At 44.3% G+C, this 21393-nt stretch overlaps 1 protein-coding gene across 1 annotated transcript in view; it reads right to left on the reverse strand.

The window, feature by feature from the left end:
- Positions 1–21393, reverse strand: part of LOC110505725 (cysteine-rich motor neuron 1 protein) — a 172824-nt gene that overhangs the window by 80109 nt on the left and 71322 nt on the right. The window contains exons 3-5 of the mRNA XM_021585125.2: positions 8417–8659; positions 7489–7609; positions 7258–7379 (exon numbers count right to left, since the gene is read on the reverse strand). Of these exons, the coding sequence (XP_021440800.2) occupies positions 7258–7379; positions 7489–7609; positions 8417–8659 (486 nt within the window). The remainder of the gene's footprint in view (positions 1–7257; positions 7380–7488; positions 7610–8416; positions 8660–21393) is intronic.

Here is a 21393-nt window from a genome sequence, read left to right on the forward strand (position 1 = left end):
GGCCGCCAGTCAGCATGGAGCAGCCAGTCAGCATGGAGCAGCCAGTCAGCATGGAGCAGCCAGAGCAGCCAGTCAGCATGGAGCAGCCAGAGCTGCCAGTCAGCATGGAGCAGCCAGTCAGCATGGAGCAGCCAGAGCTACCAGTCATCATGGAGCAGCCAGAGCAGTCTGCCAGCATGGAGCAGCCAGAGCTGTCAGTCAGCATGGAGCAGCCAGAGCAGCCAGTCTGTGTCGACCAGTCTCTTCCAGATCTGCCAGTCGTCCAGACTCTTCCAGATCTGCCAGTCGTCCAGACTCTTCCAGATCTGCCAGTCGTCCAGACTCTTCCAGATCTGCCCGTCGTCCAGACTCTTCCAGATCTGCCCGTCGTCCAGACTCTTCCAGATCTGCCAGTCGTCCAGACTCTTCCAGATCTGCCAGTCGTCCAGACTCTTCCAGATCTGCCAGTCGTCCAGACTCTTCCAGATCTGCCAGTCGTCCAGACTCTTCCAGATCTGCCTGTCGTCCAGACTCTTCCAGATCTGCCAGTCGACCAGACTCTTCCAGATCTGCCAGTCGACCAGACTCTTCCAGATCTGCCAGTCGACCAGACTCTTCCAGATCTGCCAGTCGACCAGACTCTTCCAGATCTGCCAGTCGACCAGACTCTTCCAGATCTGCCAGTCGACCAGACTCTTCCAGATCTGCCAGTCGACCAGACTCTTCCAGATCTGCCAGTCGACCAGACTCTTCCAGATCTGCCAGTCGACCAGACTCTTCCAGATCTGCCAGTCGACCAGACTCTTCCAGATCTGCCAGTCGACCAGACTCTTCCAGATCTGCCAGTCGGCCAGATTCTCCCAGATCTGCCAGTCGGCCAGATTCTCCCAGATCCGCCAGTCAGCCAGGATCTTCCAGAACCGCCAGCCAGCCAGGATCTGCCGGATCTAACCACCTGCCTGAGCTTCTTCTCAGTGCTGAGCTTCTTCTCAGTGCTGAGCTTCCTCTCAGGGCTGAGCTACCCATCTGTCCCGAGTTACCTCTGTCCCAAGCTGTCCCTCTGTCCCATGTTATCATTGTGGTGGGTAACCTATTTAGGGACGTTTAGGAGGGGGATTAAAACTGTCATGGAGTGGGGTCCACGTCCAGCGCCAGAGCCACCACCGCGGACAGATGCCCACCCAGACCCTCCCCTATAGGTTCAGGTTTTGCGGCCGGAGTCCGCACCTTGGGGGGGGGGGGGTACTGTCACGCCCTGACCATAGTTTACTTTGTATTTTCTATGTTTTGATTGGTCAGGGTGTGATCTGAGTGGGCATTCTATGTTTCATGTCTTGTTTGTCTATTTCTATGTTCAGCCTGATATGGTTCTCAGTCAGAGGCAGGTGTTCGTCATTGTCTCTGATTGGGAACCATATTTAGGTAGCCTGGGGTTCACTGTGTGTTTGTGGGTGATTGTTCCTGTCTATGTGTTTTCACCAGATAGGCTGTTTAGGTTTTCGTTACGTTTATTGTTTTTGTAGTGTTTGTGTTTAGTGTGTTTTTTTTCATTAAACATGAATCGCAATCGACACGCTGCATTTTGGTCCGACTCTCCTTCTCACGAAGAAAACCGTTACATGGCATCGCTTGTTCTCAACCAACATCTTACCATCAAGTGTCCACATGCTGTTCATACTCTTTTGACAATGAATCGAGCTGCACAGGTCACAGCTGCTCATTGGAACAAATGGTCAACTGTGTTGGAGGCTCCTAACATAATCATACAACATGGCACACTATGTAATCCAGCTACTCTGATGCGTCCTCCAGATTCCACATTACTTCAACATTACTGTTGTGAGTTGGTTTTGGATCAGCTCTCTGATGGGTTTACTAAGAGTCATCCGTCAGAAAAACCCTGAGTTTGTCTTATACACAGATGGTTCAAGCATTGTGAAGGGGGGTGTGAGGGAGGCAGTCTGGTCAGCTACAATGGACAATGTGAAAGTGACAGGCACGTTAGATTTGAGAAAAGCTTTATGAGTGACACAATGCTATTGCATACAACTCTCTAATGCAGTAGGGGAAGCAGACAGACAAGTAAAAGAGACGTGGGGAATAAGTCCCGAGGGGGAACATGACGTAGTACCAGGACAGAGTGTGATGGTAAAAAAAATATGTAACAGAGACATTAGGACCAAGATGGGAAGGTCCTTATCAAGTTTTGCTCATAACGAGGTCAGCAGTAAAAGTCCAGGGAAAATCACGATGGATACATGTCACTCATTGCAAGGTTGTCCATTTTGATGACGAGAATAAGAATATAAGAAATATAAGAATATAATAAATAACTGATCGGTTAGCAATCAGGGGCCAATCTCGGGTGAAGAAGCATAGTAAGATGATCAGAACCTGATAAGCTTCTATGTTGTATATTGCAGTCATCATATTAGGGATATCTAGGTGAAATGTCCAACTCTTTCCGTAAAATCGGGACATACTTACTTAGGGAAATCTATGTGAAATATCAATTTCTATTGAAACCAGGACATGTTACTTTCACTTTTTTGTTTCCTTCGTTACAGGTTATGAGAATCTACAGTCTGAAGCTGAAGCAATATCCTTCGATTCAAGGACTGTACCTGACACGTTACAAGATCTCCGGTGAAGTGCAACCAGTGGAACGGAAGAAGAATTCCTCACTACCGGCAGACCGTCAGAACATAATTTCTAATAGTTATTTAAGTGGGACTGATACCAGTGTGGAAGAGCTGATCACTTTTAAAGGACTTGATGAATGATTACCTTGCCAACAGGACGATTGAATATTATTGTCTTGTAGACAATAATTTTTTTGTGTGAGTTTCCTCCTAATACAGGATGTGGTAAGAATCGTAAGGGACATCAACATTACACCTGTTAATACTTATTATCTATAACTTTGTTTGAAATCTATTTCTTATTATAACAGCAAGTACAATATGTCCTTTGTGATTTATAGAAATGCAAGGTTTAATGTGAATGATTTGATGCTTACTGCTAATGTTTTTTTATACTGTCTATTTTTTCATGTTTTCTATTGGTTTCTGAAAATACATTTCAAGTATATGTATTTTTTAAATGGTTTAGGGGGGAGTATAAGAATATTTAGAAGATAAATACACAATGCAGAGACAGAGGACGAGAGATCAATCCAGGATTAAAGGTCAAGAGGACTAAAAGTCAATAGAGTACTAACGATCAATGGAAATAGTGTTTTTTTCTGTAATAGGGGATTAATGCAGAGACATGGGAGGATTTTGTCTATATATTGAGTCTGAAATAAGATACTTGTTATTTGACCATTGGCACAGTTTTATTGCAAGGAATTCTAATTGGACAACCACAAGCTAGGGCTGGGTTATAAACTACCTCCTGTCCCTTTGTTCAGGGGAGATTCACTGAGAGAGAATCACTGATGACAGGGAATGAACGACCATCTACCATCTACCTCTCAGCATACCATTTATGATTTATCCTCTTTGAATGAACCTATTTTCCTCCCCCTGATTTGCTTTGGGGTCTGTGTTATTAAAGAATAACATCAACTGCTAACAACAAAAATGATAAGTTAACAAATTCAGTAGCGAGTCAACAAGATTGCTCAAATATGTGAGTCTCCTCGTATTCCTGGCAGAAGGCTCCTCTCAACTGCCTCCTTCAAGCATGAGTGGCCTTCTGCTACCATTGAATAAAGGACAGACCTGCATGTCCACTTGCAATAGTAGCACTTTACACACTCGATCCAAATGCCACACACATTCAATAGAAATGCCAACTTTAAGTGTACCTGCCATAAGTGCCAACAGAGATTAGCAGCTTTTACTGCTCCTTTTGCGAGCATGACGCTCGGAAAGACAGTAGAGCGCACCACAGACGGATAAACAGGTGGCTAAAAATAAAGACACAACAGGCACATCTATAAAACATATAGCTCCACTAAATGCAGCATAAGTTGTAGTGTACAGATGTAGGATCTTAATTTGACCCCGTTTGCTACAACAGGAAAAGAACCCTGCAGCAACAGGAAATTAAAATTAGTATCTGGATTATAATTAATGGACATTTTTGAAGGGGTTGATACAATTTTCTTAAAGGAAAATGTAAGACTGAAATGTTAAAGTGGAAATAAACCGCAAAAACACTACAAGTTTTACATTTCCTGCATTGCAGGAAAGTTCTCCTGGATCACGGGGATCGATTAGCTGGCTGAAGGAGTGATCCCGGTCACGCACGCACACACACACACACACGCACGCACGCACGCACGCACGCACGCACGCACGCACGCACACACACACACACACACACACACACACACACACACACACACACACACACACACACACACACACACACACACACACACACACACACACACACAGCCTGATAAAACGCTTATCTCCCCTGCAGGAGAGTGACATCACCGTCTGAGGAGGAAGCTAGCTAGTACCTAACTGTGTGTGTGTGTGTGTGTGTGTGTGTGTGTGTGCCTGCTGCTCAAAGGCCATTACAAACATGCTCTGCGGGTGCCTCAACTGTCTCATCTGCTGTTGCTAACATTTGCTGTCAGAGTGGGACAACAGAAGCCTGCAGACACCACTGTTTGCAGATGGCTTCCACAGTTCATCCAGTCAAACCTTCTTTCCTATGTCCTGGCCTGTTTGTCTTCCCTGAATGGTTCTTCCAAGACAGATGGTTGTGAGGAGGTAGCATTAGATGACAGACATGATGTCCTTTAGTTCTTTGATAAGTCTGCAAGCTTTAATGCTTTTAACATGAAACATGTAACATTAAATATTTTATGTCCATTCAACTGCCTTTCATTAAACGAATGGGCACACAATGGAGGAAAAAGCAATGGTGAAATCAAGTTTAACAGCTAAATCAAGGAGTCTGAATTTACGCTTATCTGCGGAGTACAGATTGTCCTACGACCACCATAACACAGCTGTTGGAATTTCAGTTCCCCAGTAGCGAAACACTGGAAAACTGTGAATAGTCATTGATTGAGAACAGCATGTTGTTCCACACACACACACACACACAAACAGTGTGTCAGCCATATTGAGCAGCCAGACATATGTGCTTATCAATTACTTAGAACACCTATGTAAGTAGGATGATAACACACACACGGGGGGGTGGAGGGTGGAAAGGAAACGGGGAGTGAAGATGAACTCATCCCAAAGGGTGGAAACTGAACTGGGGATCAATAGTACAGCTGCTGTTGAGTCAGGTCACCCCTGTAACACACACACACACACACACACACACACACACACACACACACACACACACACACACACACAACAATAATAGTGTAGAAATACCTCAGTATCTGTAGCTCTTTCACTAAACAGTGGTTGTGCATGTCTTGAGAGTGGGGGTTTACCATGGTGTCTTTGTGTGTTTGGCATTCATTTGTTTTATCTTAATTACTGGGAGTCACAGAAAACCTTGAAGAGTTCAGGTAGTATTACAACAGAGCTGTAGTGTTGCAGGGGTGATGTGTGTGTGTGTGTGTGTGTGTGTGTGTGTTACAGGGGTGACCTGACTCAACAGCAGCTGTTCTATTGATCCCCAGTTCAGTTTCCACCCTTTGGGATGAGTTCATCTTCACTCCCCGTTTCCTTTCCACCCTCCACCCCCTTCGGCTGGAGAATATTAGTTCCAGCTCCCTCTTTCCCTTCAGGCAGACAGATAAAGCCACCATAGAGCCAGCTGTTCAATCAGTGTATATTTCTGTTTGGTGCTTTGATGTTCTGAGGGTAGATCTCTGAACGCTTGTCTCTTTGTTCTGAAATCAGTAAATATACAAAAGGCAATTTCACATCAGGATGTAGGGATGACACAGACCCCTGGCTCTACATCGCCAACAGATGTTTGTTCTAGCTAATAGGGCTAAGAGGGGAAGGGAAGCGCTGCACTGCCTGTCACACCCTCTCCCCTGTCGCCCCAACGTCAACCAACAGAAAAATCTCCTCCTCGCTAGATTTGCTTTTCCCCACATCATTTACAACATACAGTATGCCATGGCTCTCTTAGACCTCCTCTCAGAGTAAATATACTGGAGATTTCTTTATTTTAAATGCAAGGTCTTGAAATTATTATTTTAATGGCTAGCTCACACTTGAAAGTTCACCACCGCTCATGTGGGCTTAGTAAATCCTTGAGAATTTGCTTTAATATGAAAATAATCTTCTGCCCATTCAACCTCCTCTCTCGCTAATTTGTGACTGGCCGGCTCGATTCAGTCTTATGTAGCAAAATTTGAAATTGTGTTTTTTTTTACATTGGATAAAAGTAAAAAATGGTATATCATACACTACAGTTGAGGAAAATTGGGAAAGTAATTCTGCTTTGAAAGTTGATAAACTTGTAACCCCACTTTTCAGAAAATGTCCCTTGAATATTTTGGTACACCTACTGGAGAGATCATCTTTGCTCATACCAATTCAGCATTCTACTAAGCCTTAGCCCCGCCCATCTCTTTAAGGATTCACATGTGAGGCCTTCTGCTAAACAGAGTGAGTACGGTAGTGAACTAAACAACAAAGATGTCAAGACTAAAGGCTGGTGTATAATACGTCTATCGACATGTCTGTATACAGTTGTCGCAGTGACATCATGAACTTTGTCGTCCAACATTCAACTTGTCGTTGTCCTTATGAAAAAGTATAAATGCAAAAATGACAGGCTGCGTGACACTATTTTAACACCAATAAACCCATCTGTTTAAGCTCTAATTTGTATACAGTACCAGTCAAAAGTTTGGACACATCAACTCATTCAAGGGTTTTTCTTTATTTTTTACTATTTTCTACATTGTAGAGTAATAGTGAAGACATCTAAACTATGAAATAACACATATGGAATCATGTAGTAACCAAAAAAGTGTTAAACAAATCAAAAGATATTTGACATTTGCCATCCTCCCACCGAGTACATGCCACCAACACAACCCTCTTCATCAGTCAATATGCTATCCTGTTGTTAGAAGGATTTTCACATAGCGGGTTCCACCTAACATCCAGCAAGGTATGCGGTTATATTTATCAAATACGCCCACCGAGTGTAAATATATTCAGTGTAAATATTTTCTCGTCTTAGTGCTTATCTCCAAACCTCCCCCGTTAGCTGGCCTGGCACAATATTCTGGGCTTTACCATCACCCTGCATAACAGCTCAGACACAGTGAGACTGATGCTGTGCAGTTCAGCGCCAAGCAGAGGGAGAGAGAAGGGCCAAGCTCACCGTTGATACACTCGTACACATCACAGCATCGCCCGGGGGTACCATCGCCGCGGGAGACCACCTGGGGGGAGCTCTCCACGGTGCATTGCGGGAAACTGCACAGACCAGGCAAACACTCACACCTAGAGAGAGGGGGATTCGTAGAGTTAGTAAACATCATACCTGACTACTTTATATAACAGCCAAAGAAAGTGCATTGATTGTTGCATTCAGGGGAAGTTCGAGGCACACCTGGTGGGAAGGGTGCAGCAGCCGTCCGCGGTGAGACGCACCTGGGTCTCATAACTGTCTGGTGGACACTGAACCTGCTGGACAAGAGGACACTCCACTGTGCTGCAGTCCACACTAAACACTAGGTACAGTAGGGTAAAACACAGAGACAACCATTAGTGCTGTAGTCCACACTAAACCCTAGGTAGGACACAACACAGAGAGAGTCATCAGAGCTGCATTAGGTATGTTAATTTGAACAGTTTCTCACAGCAGGAAAACAATCTTGCAGCAACAGGAAATGTGAATTATTAATGGACATTTTTTGTAGGGGTTGATACATTATTCGGAAGGGGAAATCAAGTCTGACATTTTTAAGTGAAAATTACAAACTTTAAAAGCCTTTTTAAACCTCGAATAGACTACAATTTACATTTCCTGCAATGCAGAAACATTTTCTGCGATCACAGAGTGATCAAATTAAGATAGCATACCTGTAGGGAGGGCATAACACAGAGACAACCATGAAATATCTTGTAGAAGAACACAATGGGAGTAGCGTTTGTTAAGAAAACAGACGTGTCAGTATTTTAACTGCAACGTGACATGTCATGCTGTCTGTTAATGTGAACAAGGAGATCACGGCACCAGCACATTCCTATTCTGGCAACCACTCCTTCTGTGGGCTAGGGCCTTCATTACAACACAACTCGAGGTGATAAACCACTGTCGGAAGGATGCAGCTGCCATTCATGAGTGTAAACACATTCATATGTAGCCTACAATTTGGGCATTGTGCTTGAGAAATGCGTTCAGAAAATGGTATCTAATAATAATCATATTTATTATTATTATTATTATTACTACAATGAGCTAAGTATCAGAATCAGAAAACAATATTGCCATGTCACAAATAGTTGCTAGAAATTGTTATTGGTAGCTAGTGTACCTGGTTTGCACTCGTACAGGTCGCAGCATTCTCCAGGCTTTCCAGAGCCCTTGGCTACCAAGATGTTGAGGTACCCAGGCTGGCACACCTTCCTCAGGCACCCTGCAGGGCTGCAGACACAGCGGCTGGGCAGGGGACAGCACTCTCCAGGGGGTGCGTAGCCTTCGATTAGCACCGCGTCCTCAGGGCAGCGGGGTGAGAACTGCACCTCACACCGCGCCTTGGAACAGTCAGGCCGCTCCTCTGCAAGAGAGAGAGAGAGATCAGATTTTTGATTGTAGCTTTAAGACAATATTTGTACCGTTACAGATTAAATAATCTGCCCTGGCTGTTACTTTTAGTGTAATGGGTAAAAACATTTCAAGTAATTTCAAACTGAAACTTCAAAACATGTCTGTATTTCTCAGGGAATGTTTCTGAAAGGAACACTGTTGGGACACCCAGAACATTCGGCAAATGGACGTTAGAGGAATCGGGAACGTTATTGCTAACCTTTAAGAACCTACAAAGGACATTCAAGGACCTAAAATGTGTCGGCTGGGAGTCAATCGAATTGACTATTTACCATTCAGGTCAAAGTCCAAACTTTTATACACACAATCAGTAAAGACACTTTTCCATCAGAAGCACAGCAGTTTCTTTCTGACTCCAAACTTTATTTAAACCGAGAGCTAGATGAAGGAAGTATAAAAGTGCATCAGATGGGCAGGTAAAACAAGCATTCAAAATTGACGTGAACGTGAATGAAGTGAAAATGTAAATTGCTAAAATGATGAGTACAGCAAACAAACAGGAACTGAGAGAGGTATGGCGCACTAATGCTTTCACTTTCCGGATAACACACAGATGCAGGAGGCTAACAGGCAGAAAGCTGAACACACAAACAATCAGATGTGACATGCACGCACACAAACCCATTAACACAAAATAGAAAGTGGGACGCACACACAATCGGATATGGCCAACTACCATCCAGTATGAATTATGCTGTCTCCAAAGTGCTGGAAAGGCTGGTGCACACACAGGTTGTCAACTATTTCTCACTCAACAACCTATCAAAGTCACTTTAGGAAGATACACAGCACATCTACTGCAGTGCAAAGAGTTGTGTAGAACATCAAGTCGGCTTGTAACAGCCAGGAGGACACAGCAGCACTGTTCTTGGATCTGAAGAAAGATTTTGACACTGTTCACCCCAACAAGCTCCTGAGGAAGCTTGCAAAATTAGGCTTTGACACCACTGCAATCAAGTGTTTCATATCATACTTACAGAAGAGGAGTCAATACACCAAACTGCAGAGCACGCAGTCAGGCCAGGAACCTGTGGGGAATGGAATCCCACAAGTTTGCTTGGACCCCTACTGTTCTCCATTTACATAAATGACCTTACATCAGTGCTGGAGAAATTTTGAAAACATTTACAGTACCAGTCAAAGGTTTGGACACACCTACTCATTCAAGGGTTTTTCTTAATATTTTACTATTTTCTACGTAGTAACCAAATAAGTGTTAAAAAAATCAAAATATATTTTATATTTGAAATTCTTCAAAGTAGCCAACCTTTGCTTTGATGACAGCATTGCACACTCTTGGCATTCTCTCAACCAGCTTCACCTGGAATGCTTTTCCAACAGACTTGAAGGAGTTCCCACATATGCTGAGCACTTGTTGGCTGCTTTTCCTTCACTCTGCGGTCCAACTCATCCCAAACCATCTCCTTTTAAGAATCTCAAATATAAAAAATAACATTGCTGCAGGGACTTGCATCCATTAAGCCACAAGAGCATTAGTGAGGTCCTGATGTTGACCGATTAGGCCTGTCTCGCAGTCAGTGTTCCAATTCATCCCAAAGGTGTTCGATGGGGTTGAGGTCAGGGCTCTGTGCAGGCCAGTCAAGTTCTTCCACACCAATCTCAACAAACCATTTCTGTATGGACCTCACTTTGTGCACGAGGGCATTGTCATACTGAAACATCAAAGGGCCTTCCCCAAACTGTTGCTACAAAGTTTGAATCATAGAATCATCTAGAATGTAATTGTATGTTAAAATTTCCCTTTACTGGAACTAACGTGCCTAGCCTGACCCATGAAAAACAGCCATTATTCCTCCTCCACCAAACTTCACAGTTGGCACTATGCATTGGGGCGGGTAGCGTTATCCTGGCATCCGCCAAACCGAGATTTGATCACTACAGAGAACGCATTTCCACTGCTCCAGATTCCAATGGCGGTGAGCTTTATACTACTCCAGCTGAGCTTTACACTACTCTAGTCACTTTACTTTACAGATTACCTCGACTAACCTGTACCCATAATACATAATAAAATAACAGTAATGAGGCTATATACAGGGGGTACTGAGTCAATGCGCGGGGCATTTAATTTTTACTTTAGTTAATTTTGTAAATATTTTCTTAACTCTATTTTCTTATAACTGCATTATTGGTTAAGGGCTTGTAAGAAAGCATTTCATGGTAAGGTATACAACTGACTGTAACGATTCTCGTCCTCCTCTTCTGAGGAGGAGTAGCAAGAAGGATCGGAGGACCAATGCGCAGAGTGGTAAGTGTTCATTATATTTATTTATAACTCAGAACACTAAAGAATAAAACAACAAAGAGAACGAAATGAAACCAAAACAGTCCTGTACGGTGCATACATAAAACACAGAACAGAAAATAATCACCCACGAAACACAGGTGGAAAAAGGCTACCTGAGTATGATTCTCAATCAGAGAGAAAACTAACGACACCTGCCTCTGATTGAGAACCATAGGCCAAACTCAAAACACAACATAGAAAAACGAACATAGACAACCCACCCAACTCACACCCTGACCATACTAAAACAAAGACATAACAAAAAAACTAAGGTCAGAACGGGACAGTACCTAAACCTATAAACGTATAGGGGAGGGTCTGGGTGGGTGTCTGTCTGCGGTGGCGGCTCTGGCGCGGGACGTGGACCCCACTCCACCATAGTCTTTCTCCGCCTCTTTACCCTCCTCCATGGCTCTTTAACGCGGTGACCTTTCGCCGCCGACCTCGGACTGGGGACCCAAGCCACGGGTCCCGAATGGATGGGAGATTCCGGCAGCACCGGACGGACGGGAGACTCCGGCAGCACCGGACGGACGGGAGACTCCGGCAGCACCGGACAGGCGGGACACTCCGGTAGCTCCGGAATGAAGGGCGATTCTGGCAGCTCCTGGCTGACTGACGGCTCTGGCAGCTCCTGGCTGACTGACGGCTCTGGCAGCTCCTGGCTGACTCAGGACAGACGGGCGGCTCTGGCAGCTCAGGACAGACGGGCGGCTCTGGCAGCAAAGGACAGACGGGCGGCTCTGGCAGCTCAGGACAGACGGGCAGCTCTGGCAGCTCAGGACAGACGGGCGACTCTGGCAGCTCAGGACAGACGGGTGACTCTGGCAGCTCAGGACAGACGGGTGACTCTGGCAGCTCAGGACAGAAAGGAGACTCTGGCAGCTCAGGACAGACGGGAGACTCTCGCAGCTGAGGACAGACGGGAGACTCTGGCAGCTCAGGACAGACGGGAGACTCTGGCAGCTCAGGACAGACGGGAGACTCTGGCAGCTCAGGACAGACGGGAGACTCTGGCAGCTCAGGACAGACGGGAGACCCTGGCAGCGCTGGGAGCATGCGGGAGCACCTGTAGGAAGGAGACGGAGAGACAGCCTGGTGCGGGGGGCTGCCACCGGAGGGCTGGTGCGTGGAGGTAGCACCGCATAAACCGGACCGTGAAGGCGCACTGGGGCTCTCGAGCACCAAGCCTGCCCAACCTTACCTGGTTGAATGCTCCCCGTAGCCAGGCCAGTGCGGTGAGGTGGAATAGCCTGCACTGGGCTGTGCTGGCGAACCGGGGACACCATGCGTAAGGCTGGTGCCATGTACCCCGGCCCGAGGAGATGCACTGGAGACCAGATGCGCTGAGCCAGCTTCATGGCACCTGGCTCGATGCCCACTCTAGCCCACACTCCCCGTGTGCCCCCCCAATACATTTTTGGGGCTGCCTCTCGGGCTTGCTGCCGTGCTGCCTCCTCATAACGCCGCATCTCGTCACCATATTAGGCCAGTGAGTCGCTGCCGCCGGCCTACTAGCTGTCACGATCCATTTTTCCTTTTCGTTTGTGTCTGTCTTTTTTTCTTTTACACCTGTGTCCTATTACCGTAGTTAATTTCGGTGGGTTTATTAACCTCTGCTGCCTGCTAATTATTTGTGCGGGATTATTTGCTGTTGTTGCTCTGTTAGGGGTGCGTGGTTGCGCCACAGGGTTTTTTCTCACGGTCGTCGTACAGTTTGGATGGTAATTAGGAGTAGAGGTTTCTCCTCTGTGTGCTAAGTGTGTTTCCCCACCTGTTGTTGTTGTGTTGGGACTTTCAATAAACAATTGTTTATCCTGAACCTACCTCTTCTTAGGAGGCACCTAACAGTAGAACTAACGGGAGCTGGTGTGGAGGGAGTGGTCGGAATGTAATTGAATGAATGAGACACGAAGGGGAAAGGGAGTTTAGGGAGAAGAATGGTGTGATGCTTGGCTTGGTTTATTTTTTGTTGTGCCCCGCACTTAGAAGTGGAACACTAGAGTCAAAGTAAATTAACGTTGTCTTCTAGACTAAATTTTATTTAATTTGCCCGATCGCGCAGCCACAAAGCACATTCCACTAAATAGTTTTTTAATCCTTTTAAAAAAAAATGTATCTCTGGTTAAAGATGAAACTTTAACGTCCATTTCAGTACCAGAATACTGGATTACTCATGTCCATCCCTAAATTAGCTACAGCGTATCATCAACAGGGCTGCTCGTATCATGACTGGGCATTCATGGAGGGATCGCATAAAACAGAGGTTCACTGACAACACCCTAGTGACTGTTTTCAAGGTGACAGTGCACAAACTGCCTGAATACATGTCAGGCCTGTTCAGGTGTGAATCTCCATCCATCTTCTGGGAGTGCACCAGCCAAAGCCTATAAACAATGGGAAATGTACCTGCTGGCATAACCATCAGTTAAAAACATGCTTTCTCAGGCAGTCTGCAGTTCTTTGGACCACTGCGTGTCATTTTGTATTTATGCAATTGCGTCTGATGTGTCATTCGGTGTATGTTGTGTTAGCTGTGCGTTGGTACGCATGCTACTGGGTATGCTGTATATGCTTCTGTGTAACATCATTGTTATGTGATGTGCACGTACATTTGTATTAATTCTATGGAACCCAGAACTCCCTGGATAACAGTGGCAATTGTTACTGAGTGGACTGTCCTGGCCCAAATTATTTTGTAAAAAAAGAACATGTACAAGTCAAACACTGCAAATTAAAAGCTAATTCACTTTGCTTTAGAACAGCCTCCAAGTCTGGCATGGCAGCAAGGAACAGAGCTAGGCAGAAGCTCTGGAGGCACATCTAGAATGTTAGATCTTTCTGAGGGAAGCAGGCCTACTTGGTAAGACTAGCTTTGAAGTGTTGTTCTTGTTGTTTTTGTTGGGCTTGAAGAATAAAAAAGAAAAGAAAGTTTCACATCGGGTTGGACGAAAGCTTCTGTAGTATATTGATTGTCTGTGACGGGTCAAGTTGAACTTACACAGAATAGAGCTTCACTGTGAAGACAGGCTCCAGCTACCTCAGCAAAGGGCCTGTCTGATAAGGCCAATCTAGAATTCTCAAATGACTGCAGCCTAGCAAAAATCCTAAAGGCAAGGGCAGCTTTCTGTTGTATCTCTTTTTCAAATCCTATCAAGATCCAGCGTAAAGCAACAAAGTAGGAAACAGCTGAAAGAGAAAACACGATAATGATTCTAGACTCTTTAATTACGGTTTGATTGAGATACCTGTGTTCAATTAGCATCACCTAACTTTTTCTATTAGGCCAGACTTCAGATCTGTATAGAAAATAGTGGAAAAAGTACTATAGAATCCACCTTTGTACTAACTTATTTTACATTGGCTCTTAGAAAAGCACATCCGCAGTATTAAATGCATCCATTCTGTCTCTCTACTGGGGGTTACTGATTCTGGGTGATGTCTGAGAGAGAAAGAAAGAAAGAAAAAGAGAAAGATAGAAAGAAGGCCCTCAAAGAGAGCAGTGATTCTGAGCAGAGGAGGATAATTAGGTTATATTAGATGAAGGAGACTGTTTTGGAGCACAATGCAAGAAACTACAAAAGAGGAGCTACGGAAGAGATAAGACCAGATCATATTTAACGACTGTGTTTGTGTGATTATACAGCTGTATCACATCTCAGAGTTCACTATGGACCGCTCACTAAAAGGACGGTGGAAACATTACTGCTGAAGGTAAAAAGGTCAATGCAAAATGGATATCAAATGACATGGTTTACTCATGGAACATATGTGAAGAAAACAACAACTTTGGAAGTAAACAACATCTTTGGAAGAAATGGACCAATTGATGTTGGTATGGTAACAACATCCTATTACTCCTTCACTTAGAGCTGACTCGTTGCTGACCCTATGACACTTAGGTCTGTTAGATGCTCTGGATAAGAGCATCTGTGAATGTCAGAGGATGGTAAAATGGACTCTTCTGATCACACTAACAACCCAGCGGACAAAACTGTAATGTTGTAATGACGTCATTTCAACCAGTTTTGCCTGCTACTGTACCTGGGAAGTTCAACCAGTTTTGCCTGCTAGCTGGGAAGTTCAACCAGATCAATAGATGGCAACAATTCACTTACAGTTGGTAAGTGAATATTGGTACCTCATTTTAGTCATTGACTCTATATGGGTGTCTACATTCAGATGTCTACATTCAAATATATATTTTTTAAATTCATTATGAAAGGTTATTACATTACACACATCCAGCTATAGTAGGAACCACAGTGGATGTGTGTAATGTAATAACCTTTCAGCAGTGTGTTGTAGAGACCTACTCAACGTGTTAACATATGTAGCTAGCAAATTGCCAATTAAATGTTGCCAGTCAAATCCTTTGCCAGTCAAATCCTCCTCTCTCTATGTTCAGTGTAGCAGCACATGTAAACGTCAAAGAGTATTTTTCACATGCAAAAGGCAGAGAACATTTTGTATCTGCATTTTCTTTGTTTATCGATTTTGTTAGTTCTGAAAATGCATTTCCTGACCCAATTGTGGATTTCTATTTCAATGGGCTGAATATTTCCTTAAAAGCAATGGCATGGCTCGAACCTTCTCTTTCTCATCCATCTACTCTGTTCTGATTCATCTATTAATCCTTTGACATTATGTTCCTGCTTCTTTCTTAGTGTATCATCAGGAAACCTATTTTCATATTACTCCCTTAAATAATGTACAGTAGCTACCCATGTATGACACATTGGGTTTACTTCACAATAAATTGTTTTTAGCGAGCAGAATATTACAAATAGACCTGAACATTAGGCACTGATTCTAGTTTTCAGCTCAGTCCACGTGTTTTTTTATATTGTTTTTTACAATAGTAATAGTTTTTCCAGTTGAGGATTTGTGAGGCATCTGTTTCTCAAACTAGACACTAATGTACATGTCCTCTTGCTCAGTTGTGCACCGGGGCCTCCCACTCCTCTTTCTATTCTGGTTAGAGCCAGTTTGAGCCAGTTTGTGCTGTTCTGTGAAGGGAGTAGTACAAAGCGTTGTACAAGATCTTCAGTTATATTGCTTCTTTAAATCAGGACAACAGTTTTCAGCTGTGCTAATATAATTGCAAAAGTTTTTTTTTGATCAATTAGCCTTTTAAAATGTTAAACTTGGATTAGCTAACACAACGTGCCATTGGAACACAGGAGTGATGGTTGATAATGGGCCTCTGTACGCCTATGTAGATTTAAAAATCTGCCGATTCCAGCTACAATAGTAATTTACAACATTAACAATGTCTACACTGTATTTCTGATTCATTTTATGTTATTTTCATGGGAAAAAAAGTTGTTTTTCTTTAAAAAACAAGGACATTTCTAAGTGACCCCAAACCTTTCAACAGTAGTGTACATTATCCCAAAAGGATGTCCACAGCACATATAATAGGGTTCCTTTGTGCTTTTTGCATCTCCAACAGATGTGACATTTCTGGGTGCATTACATGCATTCTAGCAGGAGTGTAGTAAGTCCTATGAATTATCTTAAATTGCAGTAGTTTGTCTTTGGTTGTAGGAGCAGGTATGAACATTTTCACATATCAATTTCTTCCTTTTTCCCCCTTATAGGTGCTGAACCATCAGGTAGAGTTTCAATCAATCCTTGATATAACTTGGCAATCAACTTCTTTGGTGTAGAATAAGCTTCTTTCAGTATTTTTTGTGTGCTAGATGTTTTAGGTTCAACCAGACTCTGTTGAAGCGATTGAATACGATTTCTGAGTTGTAAGAACTCAAAGAAATTGGCCTTAGATATTCAAAATCTTTCTTGTAATTGATTGAATGACAGTAGAGATCGATCATAGGATGCATGTTCAAAATTCATGATGCTACTTTGGAACCAGGACTTGAAGCCAGACTCAGTAAATTTTCATTTACGTAATTTGGGATTATGAAATGTTAAACTGTCGGGGCGACAAAACAAATCCAGGCAACTCTTCATAACGTGCTCTATATGAGAGTTCTCAAGCGGCCGCTGTGCATGCCACTTTTCCATCAGTCAGTACCAGACAGCTGGTGTTCACATTTGCTTGTAGCCTACAACAAGTGTGAAGGTTACTCTACTATATAAAAATGACAATTTACAAGTGGAGTCAGCTAGATATAAACATTACAGCAGTAAAATAGCAGTCAGACATCTTTGTCTTTGTCTTGTCTCGTCTCGTCATGTATACATCTTTTTATATATTTTTCTTCGCATCTCCTGCAACCTGCCTCACCCAATGTGGTGTGGATCTGTTTTTTTTTCTAAAGTATTTCTATTTAACTTCGAACTGGAATACCTCAACTGAAGCTAGCTAGCTAACTAGCTACCAGCTAATCAGTCAGCTCTGTTGACTCTGTTGAAGCGACTGAATACGGTTTCTGAGTTGTAAGAACTCAAAAAAATCGGTCTTAGATAATCAAAATCTTTCTTGTAATTGATTTGACAGTCGAGATCGATATCTGGTCATCAGCTAACCTTTAGCTCGGAAAGCTCTCGCCAGTTCGTACAACGCGTTTCAAACCAGCGCATACTGGACCTATATTTTATCTCCATATCCCCTGCAAACTCTGAACAATTTCATCTGGATAATTGCAGCTAGCTAACTGCAACCCGGGTTGACTACTCCTGGCTAACGTTTCCGTCCCGGAGCAAGCACCAACTAGACTGGGGTTAGCCCATGCTAGACCCATCTCCAGGGCTAGGGCTCCTGGGCTACTCCTGAAGCCCACTCCTCAGCTAGAATATCCAGACCCCTTCTACTGCCGGTACAGGGCACGGAACCCCGCCGATCCTTCATGACTGCAATACGAACATAAATCTGCCCGAGGATCCCAACAGGCCCCTCAGGCGCGACGTCCCCTGAAGGCCCATTCTGCTAACCGTGGCCTGCTAGCTATCTATAGCATATTGGACTATCAGCTGATCCACCGGCCAGTTTCTTGGACCACTATACCCATTTTGCCAATTGGACTTGGACCCTTCTGCTACTTGGAACCCTATTAATTCCACGACTGGTCTATCAACGTCACTGCACAAGGAGGCAAAAACAGACTTTTCCCCCATCGGGACGTCCCTCTAAGGCCCTTATGCTAGTTAGCTAGCCCCGGCCTGCTAACTGCTAGCTTGCTATCCCCAGCCTGCTAACTGTCTGAATCGCCGTGTCCCCAGCCAGCCCAACCACTCACTGGACCCATACGATCACTTGGCTACACATGCCTCTCCCTAATACCAATATGACTTGTCCATTACTGTCCTGGTTAGTGATTACTGTCTTATTTCACTGTAGAGCCTCTAGCCCCACTCAATATGCCTTAACCAACCATGTTCTTCCACCTACCACATATGCGATGACATCACCTGGTTAAAACGTCTCTAGAGACTATATAACTCTTTATTACTCAATGCCTAGGTTTACCTCCAATGTACTCTCTGCCTACCATACCTTTGTCTGTACATTATGCCTTGAATCTATGCTATCATGCCCAGAAACCTGCTCCCTTTACTCTCTGTTCTGAACGTGCTAGACGGCCAGTTCTTATAGCCTTTAGCTGTACCCTTATCCAAATTCTCCTTTGTTCCTCTGGTAATGTAGAGGTTATTCCGGGACCTGCAGTGCCTAGCTCCACTCCTACTCCCCAGTTGCTCTCATTTGTTGACTTCTGTAACCGTAAAAGCCTTGGTTTCATGCATGTTAACATTAGAAACCTACTACCTAAGTTTGCTTTATTCACTGCTTTAACACATTCTGACAACCCGGATGTCTTAGCCGTGTCTGAATCCTGGCTTAGGAAAACCACAAAAAAAAAAGAAATTTCCATCCCTAACTATAACATTATCCGCCAAGATAGAACTGCCAAAGGGGGCAGTGTTGCAATCTACTGCAGAGATAGAACTCTGCAGGCTATCTTACTATCCAGGTCTGTACCAAAACAATTCGAGCTTCTACTTCTGAAAATCCAGCTTTCCAGAAACAAGTCTATCACCGTTGCTGCTTGCTATAGACCACCCTCTGCCCCCAGCTGTGCTCTGGACACCATGTGTGAATTGATTGCCCCCCCATCTATCTTCTGAGCTCTTCTCTGCTAGGTGATCTAAACTGGGACATGCTTAACACCCTAGCCATCCTACAATCTAAACTTGATTCCCTCAATCTCACACAAATTATCAATGAACCTACCAGGTACAACCACAAATCTGTAAACACAGGCACCCTCATAGATATCATCCTAACTAACTTGCCCTCCAAATACACCTCTGCGATCTCAGCGATCACTGCCTCATTGCCTGCATCCGTAATGGGTCTGCGGTCAAATGACCACCCCTCATCACTGTCAAACGCTCCCTAAAACACCTGCGAACAGGCCTTTCTAATTGACCTATCCTGGAATGACATTGACCTCATCCCGTCAGTAGAGGATGCCTGGTTAGTCTTTAAAAGTGCCTTACTCACCATCTTAAATAAGCATGCTCCATTAATTTTTTTTTTTACTAGGAATAGATATAGTCCTTGGTTCACTCCAGACCTGTCTGCCCTCGACCAGCACAAAAACATCCTGTGGCGTTCTGCATTAGCATCGAATAGCTCCCGTGATATGAAACTTTCAGTGAAGTTAGGAACCAAAATACACAGGCAGTCAGGAAAGCTAAGTCTAGCTTTTTCAATCAGAAATGTGCATCCTGTAGTACAAACTCAAAAACGTTCTGGGAAGCTGTAAAGTCCATGGAGAATAAAAGCACCTTCTCCCAGCTGCCCACTGCACTGAGGCTAGGAAACACTGTCTCTACGAATAAATACACAAAAATTGAGAATTTCAATAAACATTTTTCCACGGCTGTCCATGCTTTCCACCTGGCTACCCCTACCCCGGTCAACAGCCCGGCGCTCCCCACAGCAACTCGCAAAAACCTCCCCCACTTCTCCTTCACCCAAATCCAGATAGCTGATGTTCTGAAAGAGCTGCAACAATCTGGACCCTCTCGTTCTGATATTAACTGGCAAAATTATTACAACCCCTGCTACTAGCCTGTTCAACCTCTCTTTCGTATCGTCTGAGATTCCCATAGATTGGAGAGCTGCCGCAGTCATCCCCCTCTTCAAAGGGGGTGACACTCTAGACCCAAACTGTTACAGACCTATATCTATTCTACCCTGCCATTCTAAGGTCTTTGAAAGCCAAGATAAAACAAACAGATTACCGACAATTTCAAATCTCACCTTACCTTCTCCGCTATGCAATCTGGTTTCAAAGCTGGTCATGGGTGCACCTCAGCCACGCTCAAGGTCCTAAACGATATCATAACATCCATCGATAAGAGACATTACTGTGCAGCCATATTCATCGACCTGGCTAAGGCTTTCGACTCTGTCAATCACAACATTCTTATTGGCAGACTCAACAGCCTTGGTTTCTCAAATGATTGCCTCGCTTGGTTCACCAACTACTTCTCCGGTAGAGTTCAGTGTGTCAAATCGGAGGGCCTGTTGCCCGAACCTCTGGCAGTCTCTATAGGGGTGCCACAGGGTTCAATTCTCAGGCCGACTCTCTTCTCTGTATACATCAATGATGTAGCACTCGCTGCTGGTGATTCTTTGATCCACCTCTACGCAGACGACACCATTTTGTATACCTCTGGCCCTTCGTTGGACACTGTGTTAACTAACCTCCAGATGAGCTTCAATGCCATACAACTCTCCTTCCTTAGCCTCCAACTGCTCTTAAATGCAAGTAAAACTAAATGCATGCTCTTCAACCGATTGCTGCCTACACCTGCCCGCCCGTCCAGCATCACTACTCTGGACGGTTCTGAGGTAGAGGTACCTAGGTGTCTGGTTAGACTGTAAACTCTCCTTCCAGACTCACATTAAACATCTCCAATCCATAATTAAATCTAGAATCGGCTTCCCATTCCGCAACAAAGCATCCTTCACTCATGCTGCCAAACATACCCTCGTAAAACTGACCATCCTACCGATCCTCGACTTCGGCGATGTCATTTACAAAATAGCCTCCAACACTCTACTCAACAAATTGGATGCAGTGTATCACAGTGCCATCTGTTTTGTCACCAAAGCTCCATATACTACCCACCACTGCGACCTGTATGCTCTCGTTGGCAGGCCCTCGCTTCATACTCGTCGCCAAACCCACTGGCTCCAGGTGATCTACAAGTCTCTGCTAGGTAAAGCTCTGCCTTATCTCAGCTCACTGATCACCATAGCAGCACCCACCCGTAGCATGCGCTCCAGGAGGTATATCTCACTGGTCACCCCCAAAGCCAATTATTCCTTTGGCCACCTCTCCTTCAAGTTCTCTCTTGCCAATGACTGCAACGAACTGCAAAAATCTCTGATGCTG

The sequence above is a fragment of the Oncorhynchus mykiss genome, chromosome 25 (genome assembly GCF_013265735.2).
Source record: "Oncorhynchus mykiss isolate Arlee chromosome 25, USDA_OmykA_1.1, whole genome shotgun sequence".
Taxonomy (NCBI): Eukaryota; Metazoa; Chordata; class Actinopteri; order Salmoniformes; family Salmonidae; genus Oncorhynchus; species Oncorhynchus mykiss.